At 40.3% G+C, this 23,370-nt stretch overlaps 1 protein-coding gene across 1 annotated transcript in view; it reads left to right on the forward strand.

Annotated features, from left to right (window-relative positions):
• LOC126469898 (DNA helicase MCM8-like) overlaps positions 1 to 23,370 on the forward strand; it is a 181,330-nt gene that overhangs the window by 72,792 nt on the left and 85,168 nt on the right. Inside the window, exon 8 of the mRNA XM_050097246.1 lies at positions 2,956 to 3,175. Coding sequence (XP_049953203.1) covers positions 2,956 to 3,175 — 220 coding nt within the window. The remainder of the gene's footprint in view (positions 1 to 2,955; positions 3,176 to 23,370) is intronic.

Genomic DNA, 23,370 nt, shown 5'->3' on the forward strand with positions numbered 1-23,370 from the left:
TATTCGATTCCAAAGGTAAACTGACACATTGTTATGCATGTGGTCATAGTGTTTTGACTATCAGTCCATATCAGAGTGTTGCTGCTTTTTGTGAGTGTGACTGATTTGAAGTTTGGTGTATGATTGTGTCATTTGTTGGTTGTTTAAATTAATTTTTTTTAAATGCAGGCTATTTTTTTAATTGTTATATCTGAAAAGTTTGTGTATGTAATTGGTAAATTTTTTATGTTGACTGATCTGTTAAGCAGAAGATTTATCCATGTACATTTTCAGGTACAGTCTTTTTTTTTCCTAAAAATGAACACATTGCTATTTGACTGTGTTATTTACATAACTACGACCTAGGTTTCGGCCTGTTATGCCATTTTCAAGTGATTGATAAATGACATAACAGGCTGAAACCTAGGTTGTAATTAAATAAATAACAATACAGTCAAATGGCAGTGTTATCATTTAAAATTTATTGTCAGAGTGTTGCTCAGCAACACCAAAAACTGTTCAACTACAGTCTGTTGTATTTTTATTTGAAATTATTTTTGGGAACATAATGTGTTCAACAGGATCTATCAAAATAATTTTTACACCACCTACAACTGGAGATCCCATTGTTATCCCACAATTAAACCATTGTCTTGAAAACGATTTATTTTCCTGAATTGAAAGTAATTTTGTCCTGGTTCAACTAGAAATTGGCTATTTGTTTTCATTATTTTGTCGTGTTATGTCTGTCACCTATGTTAATCACCTTGTTTATAAGTGATATTTATGTAGTTGCTGCAGGGAATTGACTTGCCATTGTATTTATTAGTAAAGTTGATATTTATGAAGTCATGTTTTACTAAGTACAATTTGTCAAAACTTTTACCTGAACATTTTTGCCAATTGTTCATGTCATGGACTGTTACTCATTTAAGAAAAGAAGTAGCAAATAATATAATTATTTCTTACATAATTGCGTAAGGTGATATACATAATGAAAAGTGCAGTGTTCTCAAATGAAATTGTGGTGATACCTTGTCATCTTTCCTGCAGGCAATGTTCCCTTGCTAGGTGGTTTGCTGTGTGTGTCCTGAACAGACACTCACTGATTCAATAACTAAAATTTTCCCCACTTACAGAGTGTTGGGGGTAAAAAACCAAGCATAAAAATGTGAGATTAGTAATTGCACTTCTGTTAATTATGTTTTTGACAATTTAAAACGAAGTGCCGATCTAGGACTTCTGTATTTCTTTAGGTTACATATTTCTACTTAGTCCTGACGTGGCTAATCCAGATTCTAATATTATGCAAGGTACATCATAATTAATGGTGTAAGCACATACAGTTGAAAGTACACAATACTAGAAGCAAAAGTCTCAGTAAACATAGTGGTCTTCAAACGAACTGTTTGTGAGACAGTTGTGATTTTGTGGTTACCAGCCGCCACTCACTTGATTCTGTGTGAATGTGATCCCCCTTAGGCATAGGCAACAGTGCCATACTACATTCAGGAAAGTTATTACAAATACTTCGGTAGAAGTGCAGTTACTATAAATGAAAACAACTGTACTCATAATTAAAGATGATGTTCAAAGTTCTGTCCTCGTACCCGCATGCTGGTCTGTACCCACCATTGCTATTAATTTCGGATCCTTTCAAACAAGCCAGGATCATTTTGAAATTCTTGACAAATATTGAAAAGTCTCTGCTCCAGTTGTACAACTGTGTTAACTAAAGTAAATACACTACACCTTCAAGGAGTTCCTAAACACAGAAATCCATGGTGTTCAGACTAGGCAATCTTGGAGGCTACTTTACACATTCTCCTCGCCCAATCCATCCTCAGCTATATCGGGATGTTAAATGCTGTGTCGCGATAACAGCAAAATGCACCAGTGTTCCATCATGCATGCAGCACTCCTCTGATGTCACTCTTAAGAGAACATACTCCAGGAATCCTGTGAGGTGATGCTGCAGAAACCCAAGGTAATTCCATCCAGCGAGTTTGCTTGGGAGCGTGTACAGTCCAATAAAGTGATCTAGTACTACTAAGCACACATTCAGTGAGAAATGTCTGATTTGAAGACTCATCCATAGCATGAGGGTAGGAGCCTAGATGATTCCAAATGGGAGAAGTGTGATAGTTAAACACACCATCATGAGTGAACTCTTGTTTCATTTGTAAATGAAATGTTATCGTAAAGCATCAGGTTGCGTAAATCTTCCTGAATCCACTGACAGAACGCTAGTCTAGTAGCAAATAGGCCTCACTAAGGCACTGGACTCGGAGGTGGTATTGGTACATGGCATTGCAATGTATTATTCTTCAAATTCCACTGTGGCTTGTTCCAGGAATTTGTGTATGCAAGTCTCCTTATAGAGATTGCTGGATAGTGTTTGACTGTTTCCAACACCACATATTGAAACATAGGTATGATTCGTGCAGGCCTACCCGATCTTGCAGCATGTGCAAAGCTCTCAGTTTCTCAGAGACATCCTTGTAAATGTTGAGCTCTCGAGGTGTCTTGGTCAGGGTATGAGTCTTGGTACAAGCGTGCAGGCTCCCGTGCATTGCCATTAGCCCTACCACACGTGAAATACATATCCGCATTCTCCTCGTTACTGCGGTGTCGCTCCACAAACAATGGACATGAGTGGCACTATGTCTGTGTGGTGTACTGTCCCATCCATTCTGTTTACAACTCCATGTCTTGAAAATGTAAACATAGGCCACACCAGGGACTGTCGTGCAGTGTTTACACAGAATGACATCAGTAGTGGCTGGTAACCACAAAGTCACAATTATCTCTCAACCGGTTCATTTGCAGACCTGTCTTCTTGGAGAATTTTTTGCTTTTAGTGTCATGTGCTTTCAACTGTATGCCTTTTATCATTAATTATGATACACCCTGTGTATTCTCAGTATGCAGTGAAGATAGAAAGCTCTCTCATTGAGTAAAATTTATTTCCCACAGGAAATTCATTCACAGCCTTCACTTTTCCGACTACTAGTGAACTCGCTGTGTCCCACTATTTATGGCCATGAGCTGGTAAAAGCAGGACTTCTCTTGGGTTTGTTTGGTGGCACCCAGAAGTCAGCAGACATGAGAGCAGATATTCATGTACTTGTAGTAGGAGATCCTGGTCTGGGGAAGTCACAGATGCTACAGGCTTGTGGTAATGTTGCTCCTCGAGGTAATGGCTTCATTTTCATTATCATCTCTCAAAAATAGACAGTTTAACTTATAGACATGGATAATTCACATCCCTTTCTCTCTCTCTCTCTCTCTCTCTCTCTCTCTCTCTCTCTCTCTCTCTCTATTTATAACTTTAACTCTAACTAACTCTCTCAGTAGTGTTCTGCTCAATGAAAAGCTGCTTCATGATGATTTGCAATTATTTGGGACAATGTTATCAATTATTAAGGTACCACAGAAATTAAGAAAAAAGGCTGTGTTTAAATTCTATATTATCATATTTATTACATAGTAGTCAGTTTCAAACACTTGAAACTATTTACTAGAACAGTCCAGGAGTCTGAAGAAATGCATAAACAACTGTCATTAAATAGATATACTTCTCTGATTTGTTCTACTTTATCAGGATATGCACGTGTTGTCATAGCAGCTTCCAGTTCTTCGGGAGATTGTTGATAACCACAGCAGACATTGGTCACTGTAACCTAGTGGTATGTTCCAGAATCACAGATTCATCCCCAACAGTTTCTTAAATTGGAGAAAATTCCATGCTGTAGCAACTGAAAACTTTAAGAATAATATTTGTGCACATTCTGACAGTGATATCTTAATGTGTACAATAGAGACCCTTGTCATCCATTTCATTTGCGATTCCAAACAGCCTTTGTAAGGTGAGTAACAGGCATTCATCAACTACATAAGGATGTAGATAACAATTGAAACCGTTGCATTAAAGATGTATAACATATACAAAAAATATTTCCACTTCATTTGCACAGAAAAATAAATAAATAAATAAATATTAAAAAATACACTTTGAAGTTGAACTATTCCTTCATTTGGGGCTGTTTGGGAATGTAACTAATGCACTTCAAACTTGAAAGTGGGATGTTGGGGAGGAAAACATAGAAAGAACAAGCTCCCCAGTAGACAGGAAACACTGCACGCTTCATTAGGAAGAGCATAAATAAAGACACTACAATAGGCTTATGAGCTGCCATTGAATTAGTCTTTGAAAGGCACAAAAGAAACTTCTAAAATGTAGTAAGTGCTGTTACTGTAACATTATTTTGTTAATTGATGACATTTTATTAGGTACCTGTGATGAAGTGCAACCACTGTGAGACCATAGTCCAGTGTCCATATGCATACAGGTCACATTATCGACAGCTGTCGGGCAATTACAATTATGAAGTGTGACAGTTTGATAACCAAGTCCATAGGCTGTAGTTTGCAGAGACCACAGCCAACAAGCTGAAGTCTCAGGCAGACCAACTGGCTGCTCAGAAGCGTGGCACAGGAAAAATGATCCTGGAACAGCAATAAGAACTCTGTCCAGAGTCAGTGGCTGGACTGCATTATGCTGCATCTATTGCTGAAAATGCCTGGTTCAGTGGCTGGGACCAAACTGACTGTGAATCTGACAGGTTTGATAGCTGGGACCCAACTGGTTAGCAGTGGCCATGCGTCAGCATAAGTATTGTAGTGGCAAAGGAATACAGCACAGCCTACTTGCAAGTACCTGACTTTGTAGACACAAGTGTGCCTTGATTGTCGTGCCATGCAAGCTAACACCCCAAAGATGTTCGGGCTCACATGTGGTTCCTCTTCATTGAAATGTCTTGGCTCAAATTCTTCTAGGGTTTGATCTGCATGAGTCGCATTACACACCCTAAATTAGACACTTGTGACCTTTTGGTTAAATTGTGTGGCTGATGGCAAGTTTGCGAAATACAAAGTTAATATAACATATAATAACAGTAATAATAATATCGGGAACTAAATTAATGACCCATAAATGATTTAGGCCACACTGTTGCGATTTGCTTAGAATGATGTTTATTCAGAAAGCAAACTAATAGCAAAAGTTGTATTTAGAGTTACTGTTACACTTGGACGCATATCCATTTGACACAGTTCAATCATTCACAATCTCATCGCGAAACACTAGTCCAATACTCCACCTTGTTATTTACACGAAAAGTTAGAGTTCACACCAGGCATGCAGCTGATCACTGCTCAGAGACTAAGTTCTGCGATACCACACAACGTGAAATTTTCGAAGTCATTTCACTTCCTAGCTGCCTAAAGACCGACTGTCAGCTTTCGCGTCACAATCCGAAATGTCCCTGTGCTCGTCCCCGGCCACGTGTCCCGCAAGCCAAATATCCTCGCTCAACTGACTAGTGCAGTTCCCTTTCCTGAAGCCGTCTAACTTATTGGCTACAGCTTATTTTACATTTTAACATATTTAAATAATCAAAGCTTGACCATTTTCACGTTTTATAAAATAGAGTAACAATAATATCCATTATATAATAAATGTTAAATTATTTTACATAAAACCAATACAATTTCCTTCTTAACTTTGAATGTCACAGCCAGCAGCCTTGCACCAATGTGCTTTCTGATAAATAAAGAACAAAAGTAACTATTATGCACTAAACTTTACAACAAATATTCTATTATCTAATGATTCAATAAGGTGTCATGCTGTTGTCGTTCATTGTGTTTTGTGTGGAGAAAATGATGATCTGATGCTTAGCTGAAAATACTGATAATTTAAATTACTATAACTTTTAAACAAAGTTACAGAGTTGATATTTACAACATTTGTCATTTTAATAATGCGCTTCTATATAAAATGTCAATCGTTAAGATCGACTAAAGCGTTCGGATTTTAGCATTCAGGTCTTTGTTACAAAACTTGTGAATTTCACTTTAACAGTAAATTCTAAACTGTTATAGATATGATCAATATCTAACTTACATTGTGATCATGAAAATTTATGGAGGATGATAGATTAAAATTACCGTGACTTCATTCCCTGAGTTACTACAGAATTAAATAGTTTTCATAAATGTTTCCCTTTATGCCCAATCTTAGGTCTGCCATTTTAACACTGCTACGTCTTCCTGGCCATAAACGGCTTCTATATGGCTTCCCTATGATGTAGGTTCTCATCTGTCTCACTCACACACAACAGCACCAGGCCTCATTCAGCACAATAGAAGCCTGTGAATTTCCCCATCTCGTGGCGAATCTACGCCCTTTTTGTGGCACGGTCCTGGATGACAGGGTTCGTTTCACAATTTCTGAAAGCAGACTCATTCGGACATATATTTAAATGAGAGCGAAATGCTCATTAACTCACAGCCTTACACTGCAATGGAACTCCACCTGTTGGTGACACAGGTGCTGTTGGTTGCAACGGCAGCTGCTGTAGTTTCCTTTGACAACAACTCGTTGTTGTTGTTGTTGTTGTTGTTGTCGTCGTCCTGAACTGCTGTATTCAATTCTTGATGATGTGGCCGGGAGGCCTGCATTGTTGCTTTTGCCATCCAGACTGTTGTGTTTGTTCCTTGATGACCTGACATCAACAGGCCTGGGGTACTGGTCTGTACTGGTGGTGAACAATGTGTCCAGATATGGCAACTAGAAACACTGAATTAAATATAATAATGTGAACTGAAAAAAAAAGAGGAGAAGATACCTGATCAGCAATGATCCATCTCAAAAGTTGACTGTGTAAGAAGTGTTGACATTATAATGGACGGAAAAAAAGAAAGCAGCTGTGAAACAAAATGACAGATTGTAAGTTATGAGGGAATTGCCAGTGACTGTAATATAGAAAAAAGACTCTAGAATTATTCGGTCACAGTTCTAGGGCAGGACTGGCCATGGTGTGCCAAGCTACATGCGTGCAGCATGCACAGGCCACAGGCTTGTCAGTCCCTGCCTGTCACTCAGCTTTTCTCAGTCCTTCTGGGATGTACCCGCAACAACGGGAAATTTCATTTAGTGTTGTGGTGCGCCGTTTTTCAGTCGGCACAAGTCTGTTCAGTAAGCAGAATCATGCTGTCAGTATTGTTTAGCCTTCAGTGTTTGTTCGTGATATGTAGGATGTTCACTGATCCAGTGGCTGTTTGCATACATGGGAATGACTGAAGAAAGGGATGAGAATTCTCAATTTGCGTAAGTGACAGTGCATGTTTGCTGTGAAAAGACATTACAATTTTGTGCAGAAAGAAATGAAAGATTCAGTTGACAGTGAAAGAGCAAAAAGTTACAAAGATCTACAGACAGGATTCATTATTTTGTACCTCAAATGTTAAATGTGCAGGCCCGGAGCCTGTGAAGAAATTGGTGGTAGGAACAGTAAAATTTCTCAAGTCACATGCATTATTCCATTGTTAGTTGCAACACAGTTTTCTGTGGAGCTGAATGAATACCATGGAGACTTGATATGTTGCTGCAAAGTCAAGGGGTATGTCTGGAAGGCTCTTTTGATTTAAAATTCGGTACTGTTTAATTTTTTGAAGGGAAAAGAAGTGCAGGAATGAATATTAGAACATTTGGAATGGAGTGCAGACTTCACATTTTAAGTGGACTTGACTGCACACCGCCCACAGTAAGACAATGCAACTTAACTTCTTTCTGATTTGATCGGGACGCGTTTAAAAAGAAAATCGCATTGTAGAAGGGACACATTCTGAAAAAGACTATCCAGTTCCGTAAGCTCACTGTCGTTAAAGAAAATGATGGGTTTGAAGAATTCATTGTGGCCTGGAAAAAATTACAAGGATAGTTTTTATAAAGATTTTGAGGAAATTGTCAAAGTTAAATTTGTTTCCGAGCTGTTTTCAAGGCCGATTACCATTTCATTTGAAAGTGTCCCTGTGCATGTTCAGATGTAACTGATTGACCTTGTAATCTTCCCACTCCATTCTTCTTCCATCTATTGTCCACATTAAAAAATGCCCAGTCCAAGTAATTAATAAGCAAAGTCTTTTATGAAGATTTGAGAGGAACGAGGCTTACAGTAAACTTACAAGTTTACCTAGCTTGTTATGTTGAGATAGCTCCAGTTCTTCTTGTCTAGGGGTCTGATTCTTGAAGCTGAAAATCTAACATCAGATCCTCACAGTTGGTTTGAACTGAATAAATTAAAAGATCATTGTTGCAAAAATTTTTGTATATTTTCCACTGATTTTTCACATTTTAGTATACCGCTACAGTATTTTGATTTTTCACATTAACAAAGCCAAAATTACATTGTTCGCCCCTGTTGTACAAAAATATGTTTTATTTATTTATTTATTTAGCATCCAATAGATTACACATGTGATATAGGATTTGTCATTTGATTACATGTAACACATAACAACACACACACATAATAAATGGACAAACATATACAAACAGCAAAACAAATTACATACACATAGTACATAAGTAGTGTACAAGAACTTATTACACAAAAACAAAAGTACGTGCTCATGATAAACAATTATAGATCATGAACTACACCTTAAACACAAAACGTATTATGGATATTTAACAGATTTTTCATAAGGACCATAATTACGAAGGTGAAAACATAATTAAATTAGTTTGACTTTTTAAAAAATAAGTACAGGTTTCAATCCACAGTCTGAGACAGGTATTCATTTACACTGTAGTAGCATTTTTCCATCAAGTATTTTTTTTTACTTCACGCTTGAAATTATTTTTGCATTTCAATTCTTTAATTTGAGATGGAAGTGCATTTAAAAGCTGTATTCCTAAGTGGCTAACATGTTTCTGACTTCTAGTTTTTGCTACATAGGGAATGTGGAAGTCTTTACAATGCCTTGTATTGTGATCGTGGTAGCTTGAATTGGTTTGGAGATTGCAGTTATTTTTACTGATCATTTCCAGGAATCACATCTTATGACACTCATACACTGCAGAAGTAACAATATTCCATAGTGTTTACAATTTTTCTTACTACTAGTTTTCATTACATTATTATTTTCGATTATTATTTCAAAAATTAATCCAGAAATCAACATAGTAAACAGTACAGTATTGCGTAATTAATAATAAAAAAATTTTAAGTGTGCAAATAATTTGTAATTCCAAATGTTTCTTAAAAAAATATTTAACTGTACATTCAGAACTATTACCTATTAATTATAACATCAAAATTAATTATTTTATAAAGTAATTCCCTTTCATAAATGTTGGCTTGAAATATAACATACTGTGTATAAAACTGTATGAAAGTTTCCAGAAAAGCAACCGAGATAATATTAACCTGACCAAAATTTGAAAAATAAAACTGGTATTGACAGCTACTGTTGAGCAAAAGTAATGCTAGATGAGGATGCCCCATTACAACCTGCAAGATAATTTCAACTATGAGAAGTATTTTTATGTTAGAACTGTCCAGGACGTTTACGTTGCTTTCCTTTGACAGACTTTCCATGTCTCCATAGTGAGGTTACAAAAGTGCTACAATATTTCGGTCAACATACTTGTGTAAAGGACCTTTTTTTGGGTTATGAAACTAAACGAGTCTTGACTCCTTGGCAACTTGAGTGCAAAACTCTGTTCAATTGCCTTCATCTACCCATATGCTGACAGTTTGTACTAGATAAAAATTATATTATGTTTTCAAGACACCAAAAGTAATTAAATAATACTGAAAATTTGTTTTGTTTTTGTGACCTATGTTGTTGACCAATGTGAAACATAAACCAAATTGTATGCAGTGCAATTGCACTGCCATTTAAATGCTGCGCATCTGCAATTTCCCCCTCTTCTTCTTATGTTTAGGCAGTGTTGCGTGGTGGTGAGGGAAATGTGAAGTGAGGCAGAGTGCTTTTGAACTCATGTCGCGGCACGGCTCACTTACTATGGGCGACCTGTATCCTCTTTCTGCAACACAAATACACATGTGGATTAGCACGATTCTTTATTTACGTGAACAGATTGCTGCTATTTAACTTTAATAGATTCCATGTGTTGTGGTACAAGCTCTTCCACAATAGTAGTCCTCTCATAGGCAGTATCGGCGATCTTCCTATAATTGGACACTTTGTACTGTCGTAGCCTGTGCTGAACTGTGCTGCTCCGCGAATGAATGACAGACACCAACTTGGAGTAGTGAGCTGAGCCAGTTTGTCAGTGGGCTAGAGGCTCAGTGAGTGAGTGAGTGACTGGCTGGGATAGTGAGACCCTACGGTCAGGGGCGGCAGCCTAAATACTTGCTGTCGAAGGGGCGTTGCTGGTGTGTTGCTTGCAAGTCAATCTCTGACCTCTCTCATGATAAGCCACACTTGGTTGAGCACGTACTATTGACATTCATGCTACATCTTTACTGACCAGTGTGTTGATGACAGCTGATGGTAGCACATGCCTCCCCTCCCCCACCCCCTTGAAATGCTGCGCCGTTGTCATGTTGGGAAGACAGGAGGGGGAGGGGGCGGGGTTTGCAGGATACTGGACCTAGAGGTGAACTGGGAGCTGTAACTGTGGAGGACGGCATACTCCCAGCTGTACCCTGCCATCTGAAGTGTGAGGCAACAGGAACATCCTCTGGAAAACTGCTGCCAGGGCACACGTCCAGGCCAGAGGGCAAGTCTGCGGCAATGACAGTGATGGTGATGGCGATGGCAGCTCCAGGTCCATCAGGTCCGCGAGTGAGGTAAGCAGGGGAAAGGCACATCGTCCATCCGCTCCTTCTGGGGTTCCCTGGTGGCAGCAGTGGGCGGCTGCGAGGGCTGCGCAGTCCCGTGAGGTCGTGGATCAAGGGGAAGAAAAGCAGCAGAATCATGGGGCAAATGACACACATGAGTTTGGTTCTGGCGGCGGCATTCCAAACCATCGGTACTTGCAATCAAGTACATAAAAGAGCCAATGCGTTCCTGGATCATGCCTCTTTCCCAGTGCAAACAGTTGCCTTAAACCCTGAAAAGAGCAAGATCGCGTGACGCTAAGCTTTACTTGTGGACCATTGGCGGTGGCAGATGCTGCGCTGGGTGTAGCAAGTGTAGTAGCGTCCGGTGGTGGTTGCCATGCAGAAGCCGGTGATGGTCCATCTCATGGGTGGGAGTGATAGGAGGCGAGAAAGAGTTGCAGTGCCTGTTCCCATATGTGGGTGGTGTGAAGCTTGGCCATATGCTGCTTAAAAGTGCATACGAAGCGTTCTGTTTTTCCGTTGGATTGGGGTTGAAACAGACCATTTATCAGATGATGAATGCCCTTTCATTCAAAAAACTATTCAAAACCACATGAAAAGAACTGTGGTTCGTTGTCAGGCACAAATACATCTGGCAAACCTTCTATGCAAAATACAGAAGACAATGCTCGAATGGTGCTATGTGATGTGGTAGAAGCCATAGGGACTGCAAAAGGGAACTTGCTAAAAGAGTCTATCGCTATGAGCCAACGAGTGTACCAAAATGGTCATGCCAAGCTGAGAAGGTCTGTGGCAGATTGGATTGGTTTCCCATGCGTGCGCGACACTGTTACGTCATCTGTTCAATGTGGGCATCTGTGCCCTGCCAAGTACAGTGCTGTCACACTAATTGTATAGTGTGAAAAACTCCCTAATGTCTGTGGTGGAGCAATTGCAACACTTTGGGAACAAGAACACATGATTGTCCACTATCATTTTGAATTAGAACCACACCCTGTTGAACTGAAAGTCTATGCTGATGTGCAAAATATCAGTGCACAACTGAGTTCTGGATACTGTTTAATGAACGAGGCCAAGACGTGCGAATGTAATGCAACAGAATCTTGAAATCTGGGTCTGCTTGTGTGGTCTCTGCAATTTTTCTGTAGTGCAAAGGAAAAGATTCCATTAATTCAGAGTCCTGCGCATTGATTTGGCAACAAGATGTGGCAGATGCTCAAAATCAGAGTCTGGCCCAATCAGAAGGTGAGATAGGGCGTCTGCATTGCCGTAAGCCTGTACACAGTGTCATACTGGTACTGTGAAAGAAACAAAGTCCAATGTTGCAATTTTTGAGCAGTGCATATAGGAACCAGCTTTGACAGATGAAACGAGGACTGCAAACACTTTTGATCTGTCAATAAAAAGAACGTGTGACCAAACAAATAGAATGGAAATTCGTCACACCATAAACACTAGCAAGTGCTTCTTTTTCCATTTGAGAATAATTATACTGAATTTGAGTGAGCAAATTTGAGGCAAACGCAATGGGTCTGTCTCGTGTGCCAATCCTGTGCGAAAGCACAGCGACGATTCCATAGGAAGAAGCATAGACTTGCAAAGCTACTGGCTTGGCAGGGTCAAAATGCACTTAACATCTGTCACTAAGCAAAGCATTTTTGAGTTTCTGAAATGCATCTTGACAGTCTTTAGTCCACACAAAATGTACATTTTTGCTGTGGAGGGACATTTGGTGTGAACCGAATGTAGTATGTCATCTTGCCTAGTACTAACTGCAGTTCAGATACATTGCAAGGAACAGGCAGGCACAGATTGCAAGCAAATGAGATTGGAGGCAATGCACAGCGTGGCTGTTTATCACATAACCTAAACACTGTAATTCAGTTTGAAAAAAGACACAATTTTCGAGACAACGCTTGAGTCCTGCTTCTGACAACACTCAAAAAAAAGTATGCAAATTGGCAATGTGTTCACCTTGTGTACAACCTGAGATGACAGTATCATAAAGATAGTTTGAACAAAATGGTACTTTTGCAGTCAGCTGTTTCTAGTAACATTGGAATAGGCAGGTGCGGAAGCAAACACAAATACTTCAACAGTCCTAAGTGTGTATTTACAACAAACAGTTTCTGTGAGTCTTCATCGAATGGAATTTACAAGTAGGTATCACGCAAATCTATCTTAGAAAAGTAACATCGTGCACTAAGCCTGTCCATGAGCTCCTCAGGGTGAGGTAACTACTGTCTGTTGGTTGATTGTAGACTTGAAGTCAACACAAATGCGAATGCGACCAAAAGGCTTAGGCAACAAAATGAGAGAACTTGCCCATTGACTAGCTTGAATGGGAGCGATTGTACCATTATCTCGCAATTCTTTCAATTCATAGGCTACATTGTCTCTTAAAGCAAATGGAACGGGTCAGGCCTGGAAAAACTTAGGCTGTGCATTGTCTTTCAATGTAACATGTGCTATAAAGTTAATTGCTTTTCCCATTCTTTCTGAAAATAGTTCAGAAAATTTCTTAAGCAAGCTAGCTACATTGTCTTTTGGTGCAAAAGCTGGTATTGAGAGTACATTGTTTTCGATGGTAAGTCCAAACAAATTAAAGGCATCTTATCTGAATATGTTCTCACTGTCACTTGATTTCAACACAATAAAAGTCACTTTCTTAGTAAGAGATTTGTAAGTAACTGGCAAACTATACTGTCCAAGCACTGGAATTCCTGTCCGTTGTAAGCAGTGAGGTGCTTGCTAAATTTAGAAAGGTGTGGTGGGCCTAACTGTTCGTTTGTGGCATGATTACACAGCATTCACCACATGAGCATGAGCCTGGTTTTTTTTCCCCCCCTTCTTCTTCTTGGCGCAGGCAAAATTGGCATTTTTGTGCAGTTGCAAACAAACTGCTTGGACAAGGCCTTTTTTCCACATGTGCTGTTTTTTATGGCGAGCAAAACATCTAGGGCAGGACTAAATTCACAGACTTGTTTACATGTCTGTGTGGCTGTCCATGCGGCTGTGTATGTGGTTGTTGTTGTTACTGCTTGGGGCAGTCACAAGCAAGGGATGACTCGACCCAACAAATGGGAGCTTGGTCAAACTTACCGGCTGCTATGGCACTGGATTCATATTGCCCCAAGGTTTGCAATACTTGGGGAAGTGATGGATCTGAGTACTTTAAGTTCTGTTCCCGTTTTCTCTTATCTGGGACATTGAATGTTATAGCATCAAGTATCATGATATCACTGTAAAAGTTGCCACAACTACACTTATATTTACACTCCCTAGTCATGCTTGTTAATTCTGTGTACCACTGTTGTTACAGCTGTTACAGCTTTTTCTGCAAGTGAAAAAAATGATATCTGGCTGCAGCTGCTTGAACTTGCTGGTCATAGTACCAAGTTAATGCAGCGATTACTTTGTCATAGCTGAGTTTGTAGGGCGATGCTGTTGAGACTAGTTTTTCTATTAACCTGAACACTGGGGACCCCGCAATTGAAAGGACGTATTGTAACTTTTACACTACCTTGAACGCGATGAACTTTACAATGTGCTTGGAACTGAGTCAAGTATCTGAGCCATTCTTTTTCTGTGTCGTTAAATTGCCGGAATGTTGGTATGCTGGTTGGCGGCACTTGTTGGGCTGGTTGGTTGGTCAGTTGTACGGTCGACACAGCTTGTACAGCCAGTAGTTGTTGTACCGTTGTCAGCAAGGTAGCAGTTTGTTGGTTCTGAAACTGAAAAGCTTGTGTTAGATCCATCACATTGACCATCTGCGGTTGAGGCTTGGAGGGCAGGGAGTGGAGATGTATGGTAGCCATGGTTTACACAAGTACGTTATATCAAAAAGCAAGCAAAGCCTCTGAAAAGAGAATAACAGAATTTTGATTAATTCTGCAGCTCCCCTCCTCGAAGACATGCAAGAACACAACAACAAATTAGCAAACACTTTAACATGATCACCCCTGCAAGGTAAAACACAAGAGAAGCAAGCAAAATCTTTGACCAAGTTGATTAACTTCGATCACCACTGTAGTGTCCTTGTCGCCACTGTGGTGTCTTGCACCATAGGAATCAAGGGAGAGGATGTTATTATGAGTGGCCAGTATCCTCTTTCTACAGTACAAATGAACGTGTGGATTACCATATTTATTCGAATCTAAGCCGCACCTGAAAAATGAGACTCGAAATCAAGGAAAAAAAATTTTCCCGAATGTAAGACGCACCTGAAATTTGAGACTCGGAATTCAAGGGGAGAGAAAAGTTTTAGGCAGCACCTCCAAATCGAAACAAAGTTGGTCCATTGTAATATGAGACACAATTTAGGTCAAATGAATGAAGATACAGCTACAGTAGTTTGGTTTGAGTCGTAAGCTTAGCAGTTAAGCTTTACCAGGTAGCCATTGCTATGCATCAGGCGCTCCATCCGTATTTATAAGGGTACCCTTCCTTTTTCACGTGCTTCGTCTGGTTTGAATTGATTGCTTATTTTTATTTGATCTGATAAGTGCCGTTCTCTTTGTTATAGGTGTTTATGTCGCCCTAAGCTGAAAATGCATTACTGTACTGTGTGATGCATTGTTTGTCGCATTCTGATAATGAGTGTTTACGGCTTGTCGCCGCTTGCGGCATGGCTTGCCTTTGTGCATGCTACCGCCGCGTACAATTTAAAAAAAAAAGAGGAATCGTTCATTAGCGAAACAATGGCAAGAGACTGCTATTTGTTGTTACTTACACTGCTGCTTTCTTTGATAATGATCAACAAGAACCAAATAATAGACTGCGTATGATAGATATTCTGAACGAGAGTTTAGCGAAAATTTTTCTCCGTTTGAAAATCTTTGCTGATGCCTCTTTAGTACTTTACATTCTGCACAGAAATTAGTCGTTTCAGATTTAAAAATCTATTCAATTGCCGTGCTTTAGTCTGTCAGTGATCGAGTGAGTGAGTGACTGACTGACTGACTGACTGACTGACTGACTGGGATAGTGAGACCCTGCGATCAGTGGCAGCTACCTAAATACTTACTGTTGAGAGGACATTGGCAACATGTTGTTTGCGAATCTCTCTCTGGCCTCTCTCTGTGCTTGATCGAGTGCCTACTATCGATCTTCATACTAGATCTTTGCCAACCAGTGTGCTGATGACAGTTTATGCCAACACAATCACAAAAAAAGAAGAAATTGCACTTGGAAAATACCGAGAGACAAAGTTAGGGCATCATGGTTAGACAAATATTTAAGAGCTAAATGCTGGACTTCACAGCATATTGTGGTGGATGTGATTGTGGTTAGGGCAGCAGTGTGAAGAGTTCACAATACTTGTACAAAACGAGTGTTAGCTGAGTAAACGAGATCTGGACTTGTGTTAACGTGTGACTGACTTTGGAGTCCATGTGATCAAAGCAATAAAGCTACATCTTCAGAGCAAACACTGAATGTATGCAGCACTTAAGCTGCTTATGATAGAGTTGCAGATAAATTCCAACTCTTGATTGCGAACAATTCCTGGTCTGTCTTACATGAGTTTGATGGAGATATTAATCATTGGAATACTGTAAGTTACAAGGAGTTTGGATCTTGGTCAAAACTCTGTAAACAAATCTCTCCTCCCCAAAGTGAGCTACTCGCCATTGAGATAAATTGTGGTTGAGACTGAACTGTCAGCAGCCGACCTCTGTGGCACCATCTATATTTCAGTTGTCAATCTTTCTTGGGTTCAAAAAGGTCTCTGTGGTCCAAGACATGACTGAAACACAAAGTAGAAAGCTCCAAAATATTCAACAAACTGTGGAACATATATTGAAAAGAAGAGTTAGGTGTCACAGTAGGGTTAGTATTCATTGCAGGAGGATACAGGATGACTTAAGCAGAATTTATATTCGGTGTGATGAATGGCAGCTTGCTCTACATGTGGAAAAATATTAGTTAATGTAGACGAGTAGGAAAAACGATCACGTAATGTTTGAGTACAGCATTAGTGGCATGCTGCTTGACCCAGTCACATGTAGAAGTATATTACAAAATGATATGAAGTGGGCATGTAAGTCCAGTTGTTGGGACAGTGAATGGTCAACTTCATTTTATTGGGAGACTTATAAGAGTGTGTAGATCATCCATAGAGGAGAACATGTATGGAACATTAGTGTGACTCATTCTTGAATACTGCTGAGTGTTTGGAATCCCCACCATGTCGGGTTAAAGGAAGATATTGAAACAATTTAGAGGCACACTGCTACATTTGTTATCAGTAGGTTCAATGAACACACAATTATTATGGAAATACTCTGGAACTCAAATGAGAATCCATGGAGGGACGAAGGTGTTCTTTTCGTGAAACACTATTGAGAAAGTTTAGGGAAATCACATTTGAAACCTGCTGAACTATTCTGCTGGCACCATTGTACATCTCACTTAGGGACAGCCAAGACAAGGTAGGAGATGTATATATGGAGATATATAGAAAATTTTTCTTCTCTCGGTCAATTTGCGAGTGGTACAGGAAAGGCAACGACAAGCAATTGTACAAGGTACCCTCTACCATTCATCATATGGTAGCTTGTGGAGTATTTATGTAGCTGGCCCTAGCAACACCATTCAACCTACTTACCCACACAGCATTTGGGACACTGAGGAGTACTGACACACAACCAGTTAACAGTTTAAGAAAAGGTTGTTCTTCGGAACGATCATCTTCAAAGGTCATTACGCATCAGAACAATCAAAGGAGAATATGACAGGTGTCTCATAATCTGTTACTGATTATAAAAAGAGATAATGGGTCATTCGATGAAGTGTTCTCATTTTGCACCCATTAAGGCTTGCTGAGACTCTAATACCTATGAAGATATTCCAAAATAGAACCCTTTTTGTTGGGGGGGGGAAGGTGATTACAGGTTATTGCTCCACCTCAGAAAAAAAATTGGTAAGCTAATTTCCCATTCTAGTAAAACTGTGCAATGCTCCGGAGTGTAGCAAAGGTATACTACTAACATACGAAGGTCTTGTGCCTACTGCAATTTCAGAACTGGAGAAATGGTAAGGACTACTAGTATTGTACACATTCAAAATTATGAAACAGTTAAATGGAGAGTAGGAAAAATGAGGGCTTTCATTCTTCTCTGAAACAGCAAACACTGTATGAGTACATTAAACGAGAATTTATCCATCAAATTCCATGTTTTAGTATGATTATCTGCCAACACCTGCCCCTGCAGTCGAGATGTAGAAATCCTTTTCCCCACAGAGCGTAAAGGCTGAACATTGATCTCTCCTTTGGTTGAGCCATTATTGTGAATTTTGGTCAGTTGAAAGTCAGTAACATTTGCAGTCTGCCAGCTGTTTGTAATGTGCCTTCATTTCTGAAAGATTAGTCCCTGAAAGGTGCCACCTAAATAGCTGCTTAATGAGGTGTACAGGATGCCTCAAGTGGGATGATGGCAGAATGGAAGAAGTAGATTGTTAGGATTAATTAAAGTCATAAAATTTACAAAAACACCTAGTTATTATTGTAAAGTTGGTTGACAAAGACTCCTCCATGAAGAATATCCCTTGTGCCAGTCACATGTCAGAATTTAAAAGATGTTTAAGAGAACAATGGTATTTGAGGACGACTGCAGAGTAATAGAAAGAGAATGAGGCAGAGACAGATGCAAGTTAGAATAGAGGCAGGGGCAGATGACCTAAACCATCCATCATGGAGTAGGGTTACCCCACAAGAGACACAGAAACTAGTCAGACGGCATAGGGGTATATGCCCTGTAGGTGATTTTTTGAGAGAGAGCAAGATTCAGAAGCTTCTTTCAGCAGGCAGACCCAGGGAGTGGTAATATGGCTCTTTTTCCCAAGCTCTAATTTGTTATTCAAAGTATACTGGACAGTGTGGCATCTCTACTTTGGTCTGTCAATTCAGCAACCTAGTTGGAACAACTGAGTACTGAATGTAAAATATTAGCAAGAAAGAACTACAGTAAAGTAGTAAATTTCTTGCGGCCCACAGTGGGAGTAACAACTGGGGTTCTACATACTGGATTTTACAAACATGAACTGGGTGTTTTAAAGTCCATGTATTTGATACAGTGTCAAGACATGATATCTGTGTGATTCATGAAGCCACTTTAGTATCCGTACCTAGATCATCTAGTTGGCTTGGAGGACAGCCTGTCCCATGATATAATGGGAAATTGCACTTTGCAAGGGGTAAAAGACATGCAGCTTTGCAGAAATTCAAACGTAGCCTATCAGCAGAAAACCACCTTTGCCTTATGAGCTCAAAGAGCAAAAGCTAGCCATGACAATGGGGAAGATTTTAGGCAAGTGTTGTGCAGCTCCTCTCACAACCATACTGAGGAGTCTTTTGTGGGTACACGTAGAGATAGGGCACAGGCAACAGCGGAGCAGTTGGCTGGTTTCTCGCCCCCCCCCCCCCCCCCCAAACTCTTAACATTCTAGATTATCTACAGAACAATGGTTCTCCAGCAACAAGAAACATGCGACCACATTTTCTCAAGGAAGCAGCTCAAATTTGCTCTTTCTGTCTTGAGAAGCTGCCCAAGGAGAGGATCAAATTCATAAGGCCATTTTGTGGTATCTGTCTTGGATACTAAAGATATCCTGCTCAATTGCTTTAGTAAAATTTCGTTTTGCAAACATTATCCTGACGTTTGAAGGAGGCGGTAGTGATACCACAACTAAATCTACCATGCTTTGTATCATCCTTAAGAGTATGTCATGTTCACCAGTTTCATTGGAAAGAATGCTCAACAAATGACCTTCACCCCACTTAGCAATTTGATGTAGTGGCAGAATTTTCTCATGTTCTCAGCAAGATCTTTTGCTAACATACCACAGTGACAGTTTTGATATGCTTCGAACGTCGATCTTTTTATAGCTGCACAAATTTGCGTTATTTTTTGCAGTCAACATTTCTGAATTCTTTTTTTTGAACAGAGAATGTAGCAATCCGTTTCCTCATAATTTTCTCAACTCTGTTATTAAATTATGGTGGGTCTTTTCCACCCTTAATCTGCTTACTTGGCACATACTTCTTCAGAGCACGATTTTCTTATGTCTTGCACAAATACAAAATTGTTAAGGCTTTCGTGGCCACTTGTTGACAAACTGCCTATTGGCTTCCGTCTCGGGTTCTTCGGCCGACTTTCATCTAATGATTTTTCTGACGTTTTGCCAGCACGAGTGGCTGGCATTGTCAAAGCTTCACCCTCCATTGCCGGTGGTGAACTGGAGCCGAGCTCGCGGCCGCAGACTATATGTACCTGGCATGCCAACGTCCGAGGGCTTCTCCGCGGTCATTTCCGGTGCAGTTCTCCTCTTGCTACCTGCGACAGTCTTTCGCTGCAGTATGGGAAGCCAGGATCCGTTTACCTTGAGGCTTTCCTCTTTCTTGTTGAAACTGTTCGCGTGTTTTTGTATTTCTACAGCTTCTCTAAACAAGCGCGTGTGATAGTGCTTCTCTACAGCCAGAACTTCCGTGTCGGTGAATTTTATTACGTGGTCGGTCTCATTCAGTGCGTGTTCTGCCACGGCCGATTTCTCCACCTGCCCCAACCTGCAATGTGGCTTATGCTCTTTGATCCTGGAGTTAACTGATCGTCCAGTCATTCCGACATAAACTTTTCCGCATGTGCATGGTATACGGTATATTCCCGACATTGCAAGTGGGTCTCTTTTCTCCTTCGCCGATCTAAGACGCTCTTTGATCTTCCTTGTCGGTTTAAAAATCGTCTTTACGGCATGATTAGTACGCTCGTAACGAGAGCAGGACGAACATGTGAGCCGCAATACCTCAAACGAGAAATGCAACACCTGGAAACTGTTCTGAGGAGCAATGGGTACTCCACAAATTACATTAGAAGTGTAACAGAGCCAAACACTCGGCGAAGTAAGGAACCAGAAAAAGAAATGGCCGGTACGGCCTTTCTGCCATACATTCCCAGAGTGACGGACAGAATCGGCCGTATATTGCACAAACATGGCGTAAAGACGCCACAATGAAAAACACCTTTGTTTTAGTGATGTCCACTCCAAATTCTGTATCATTTCAGTGACTCTCTCTCCCCTATTTCGCAATAATACAAAATGTGCTGCCCTTCTTTGTACTTTTATGATGTACTTTGTCAGTCCTATCTGGTAAGGATCCCACACCGCACAGCAGTGTTCTAAAAGATGATGGACAAGCGTAATGTAGGCAGTCTCCTTAGTAGATCTGTTACATTTGCTAAGTGTCCTGCCGATAAAACGCAGTATTTGGTTAGCCTTCCCCACAACATTTTCTGTGTGTTCCTTCCAATTTAAATTGTTTGTAATTGTAATACATGTAGAAGAGACGCTGAGCGAGGTGCCACCATGGTATTTCATCGTACCCTACAAGGATCTCAAGGTTTCCCTGGGTGTGAGCATGGAAATTTCAACTGTTTTTTCTTGATTTCCTGTATTAAAATTCTCCCACATCCTTTCCCCAACTATCACATTCTCCTCAGACTGTAATGACCTAGTCATTCGTTATGTTCTTATTCTCAGATTATTATTCTTCTTCTTGTTTTCTACTCTTTATCATCTTTTCAGCAAAAGTCTAGTCCTCACTTTTGCATTGCACTTTCAGAAGATCCTGTCCTTTAGGGGCACTGGGACTCCCATGCAATTACCATCAAGCCAGGTGGATGTTACTGTTGCTAGATTTGCAGATACATAGCACTTGAACTGCATCATACTTTTTTGCATATCATTCCTAGTTGTGCCTGCAGACTATGATGGATACACAGGTCAGTTTCTGATATCTTGTGGAAGGGGCTTTTGATTCTGGAGACTGTGGGTTGGACTTTTTGTAAGCCTAATAAGTAGGTTCTGTTTAGGGTGTAGGTAAACCGGTCTTAAGTACTAATACTTTTCCATGATGACAGGTGCTTTTCAGCACCTGTTGGATATATGTTTTTGAAAAGTGTAGGCAGGACACAGCACCTCCCAGAGGAATTCTGTTACTGAGAACAGTGACTGACCAAAGAAAGCCCTGCATTCTGCTGTGGAGGCTGATTGGCTGAAAGAGCTAACAAGGGAATCTCCCCATCGCACCCCCCTCAGATTTAGTTATAAGTTGGCACAGTGGATAGGCCTTGAAAAACTGAACACAGATCAATCGAGAAAACAGGAAGAAGTTGTGTGGAACTATGAAAAAAATAAGCAAAATATACAAACTGAGTAGTCCATGCGCAAGATAGGCAACATCAAGGATAGTGTGACCTCAGGAGTGCCGTGGTACAGTGGTTAGCATGAGCAGCTGCGGAACGAGAGGTCCTTGGTTCAAGTCTTCCCCCGAGTGAAAAGTTTAATTCTTTATTTTCGCAAAGTTATGATCTGTCCATTTGTTCATTGACGTCTCTGTTCACTGTCTGTGTTTTGCGACCGCAGGTGATTTGCGTCAGGTAAAATGGAGAAAAGACTAGTGAAAGACTTTAATGAACGTGTGATTGCTTCTTATGCGGACAAAGATTTTGCCCTACTCCTTGACAGCTATACAGGACAGAAGGATCAGGCATTGTACAATTTTAGTGTGGGAGTAGACGTGATTACCATTCCTCCAGGTTGCACACCTCTTGTGCAACCGTTAGATGTGTTTGGTTTTCGGCAAGTGAAATACTTTGTGAAAAGATTCTGTGATTTTGCGAAGCTGCACAGGTACACAGAGCAGTATTGTTTACGTAATTGTGTGTCAATTATCAAAGTTCAGGCACTCACACATAATCAACTTTGCTCTTCAAAATTCCAGGACATGTTTAGATTTGCTTGGACATATGCAGGATTTGACGGTCTACACACGTGAAAATTTGAAAACATTAAAAACATATGTTTTGACAGAGCACAGGGAAAACTGTGTGACTGTGAAACTGTTGAATTCATTTGTTGCAGTTTATGTGACAAACTCTTATGTTTTCATCACTTTTTCGGGAGTGATTATCACATCCACAAGAAAACCTAAATCGAGCTAGGTAGAAGAATCTTCTTACCCATTCGCCAAGTGTACAAGTTAGGTGGGTCGACAACATACTCCTGTCATATGACACACATGCCGTCACCAGTGTCGTGTAGAATATATCAGACGTGTTTTCCTGTGGAGGAATCGGTTGACCTATGACCTTGCCATCAAATGTTTTCGGTTCCCATTGGAGAGGCACGCCCTTTCATCTACTAATCGCACAGTTTTGCGGTGCGGTCGCAAAACACAGACAGTGAACAGAGACGTCAATGAACAAATGGACAGATTATAACTTTGCAAAAATAAAGAATGTAAACTTTTCACTCGAGGGAAGACTTGAACCAAGGACCTCTCATTCCGCAGCTGCTCATGCTAACCACGGGACCACGGCGCTCCTGAGGTCACACTATCCTTGATGTTGCCTATCTTGCGCATGGACTACTCAGTTAGTATATTTTGCTTATTTTTTCATCGTTCCACACAACTTCTTCCTGTTTTCTCGATTGATCTGTGTTCAGTTTTTCAAGGCCTATCCATTGTGCCAACTTATAACTAAATCTGAGGGGGGTGCGATGGGGAGGTTCCCTTGTAAGTGTTAAAACAATCTCACGGAGCTGCTTGAATCTCACCAATAGGAGAATCGGCAGGCAGGCCTCACATATGTAGGAGGCAAGTATTGCACCTTCTGAGGGGAAGGCTGTGTCTCAAGGGGGTTAAAATTTGGATGTCAAAAGTTAATAA

Source organism: Schistocerca serialis, chromosome 1 (assembly GCF_023864345.2).
Source record: "Schistocerca serialis cubense isolate TAMUIC-IGC-003099 chromosome 1, iqSchSeri2.2, whole genome shotgun sequence".
NCBI lineage: Eukaryota > Metazoa > Arthropoda > Insecta > Orthoptera > Acrididae > Schistocerca > Schistocerca serialis.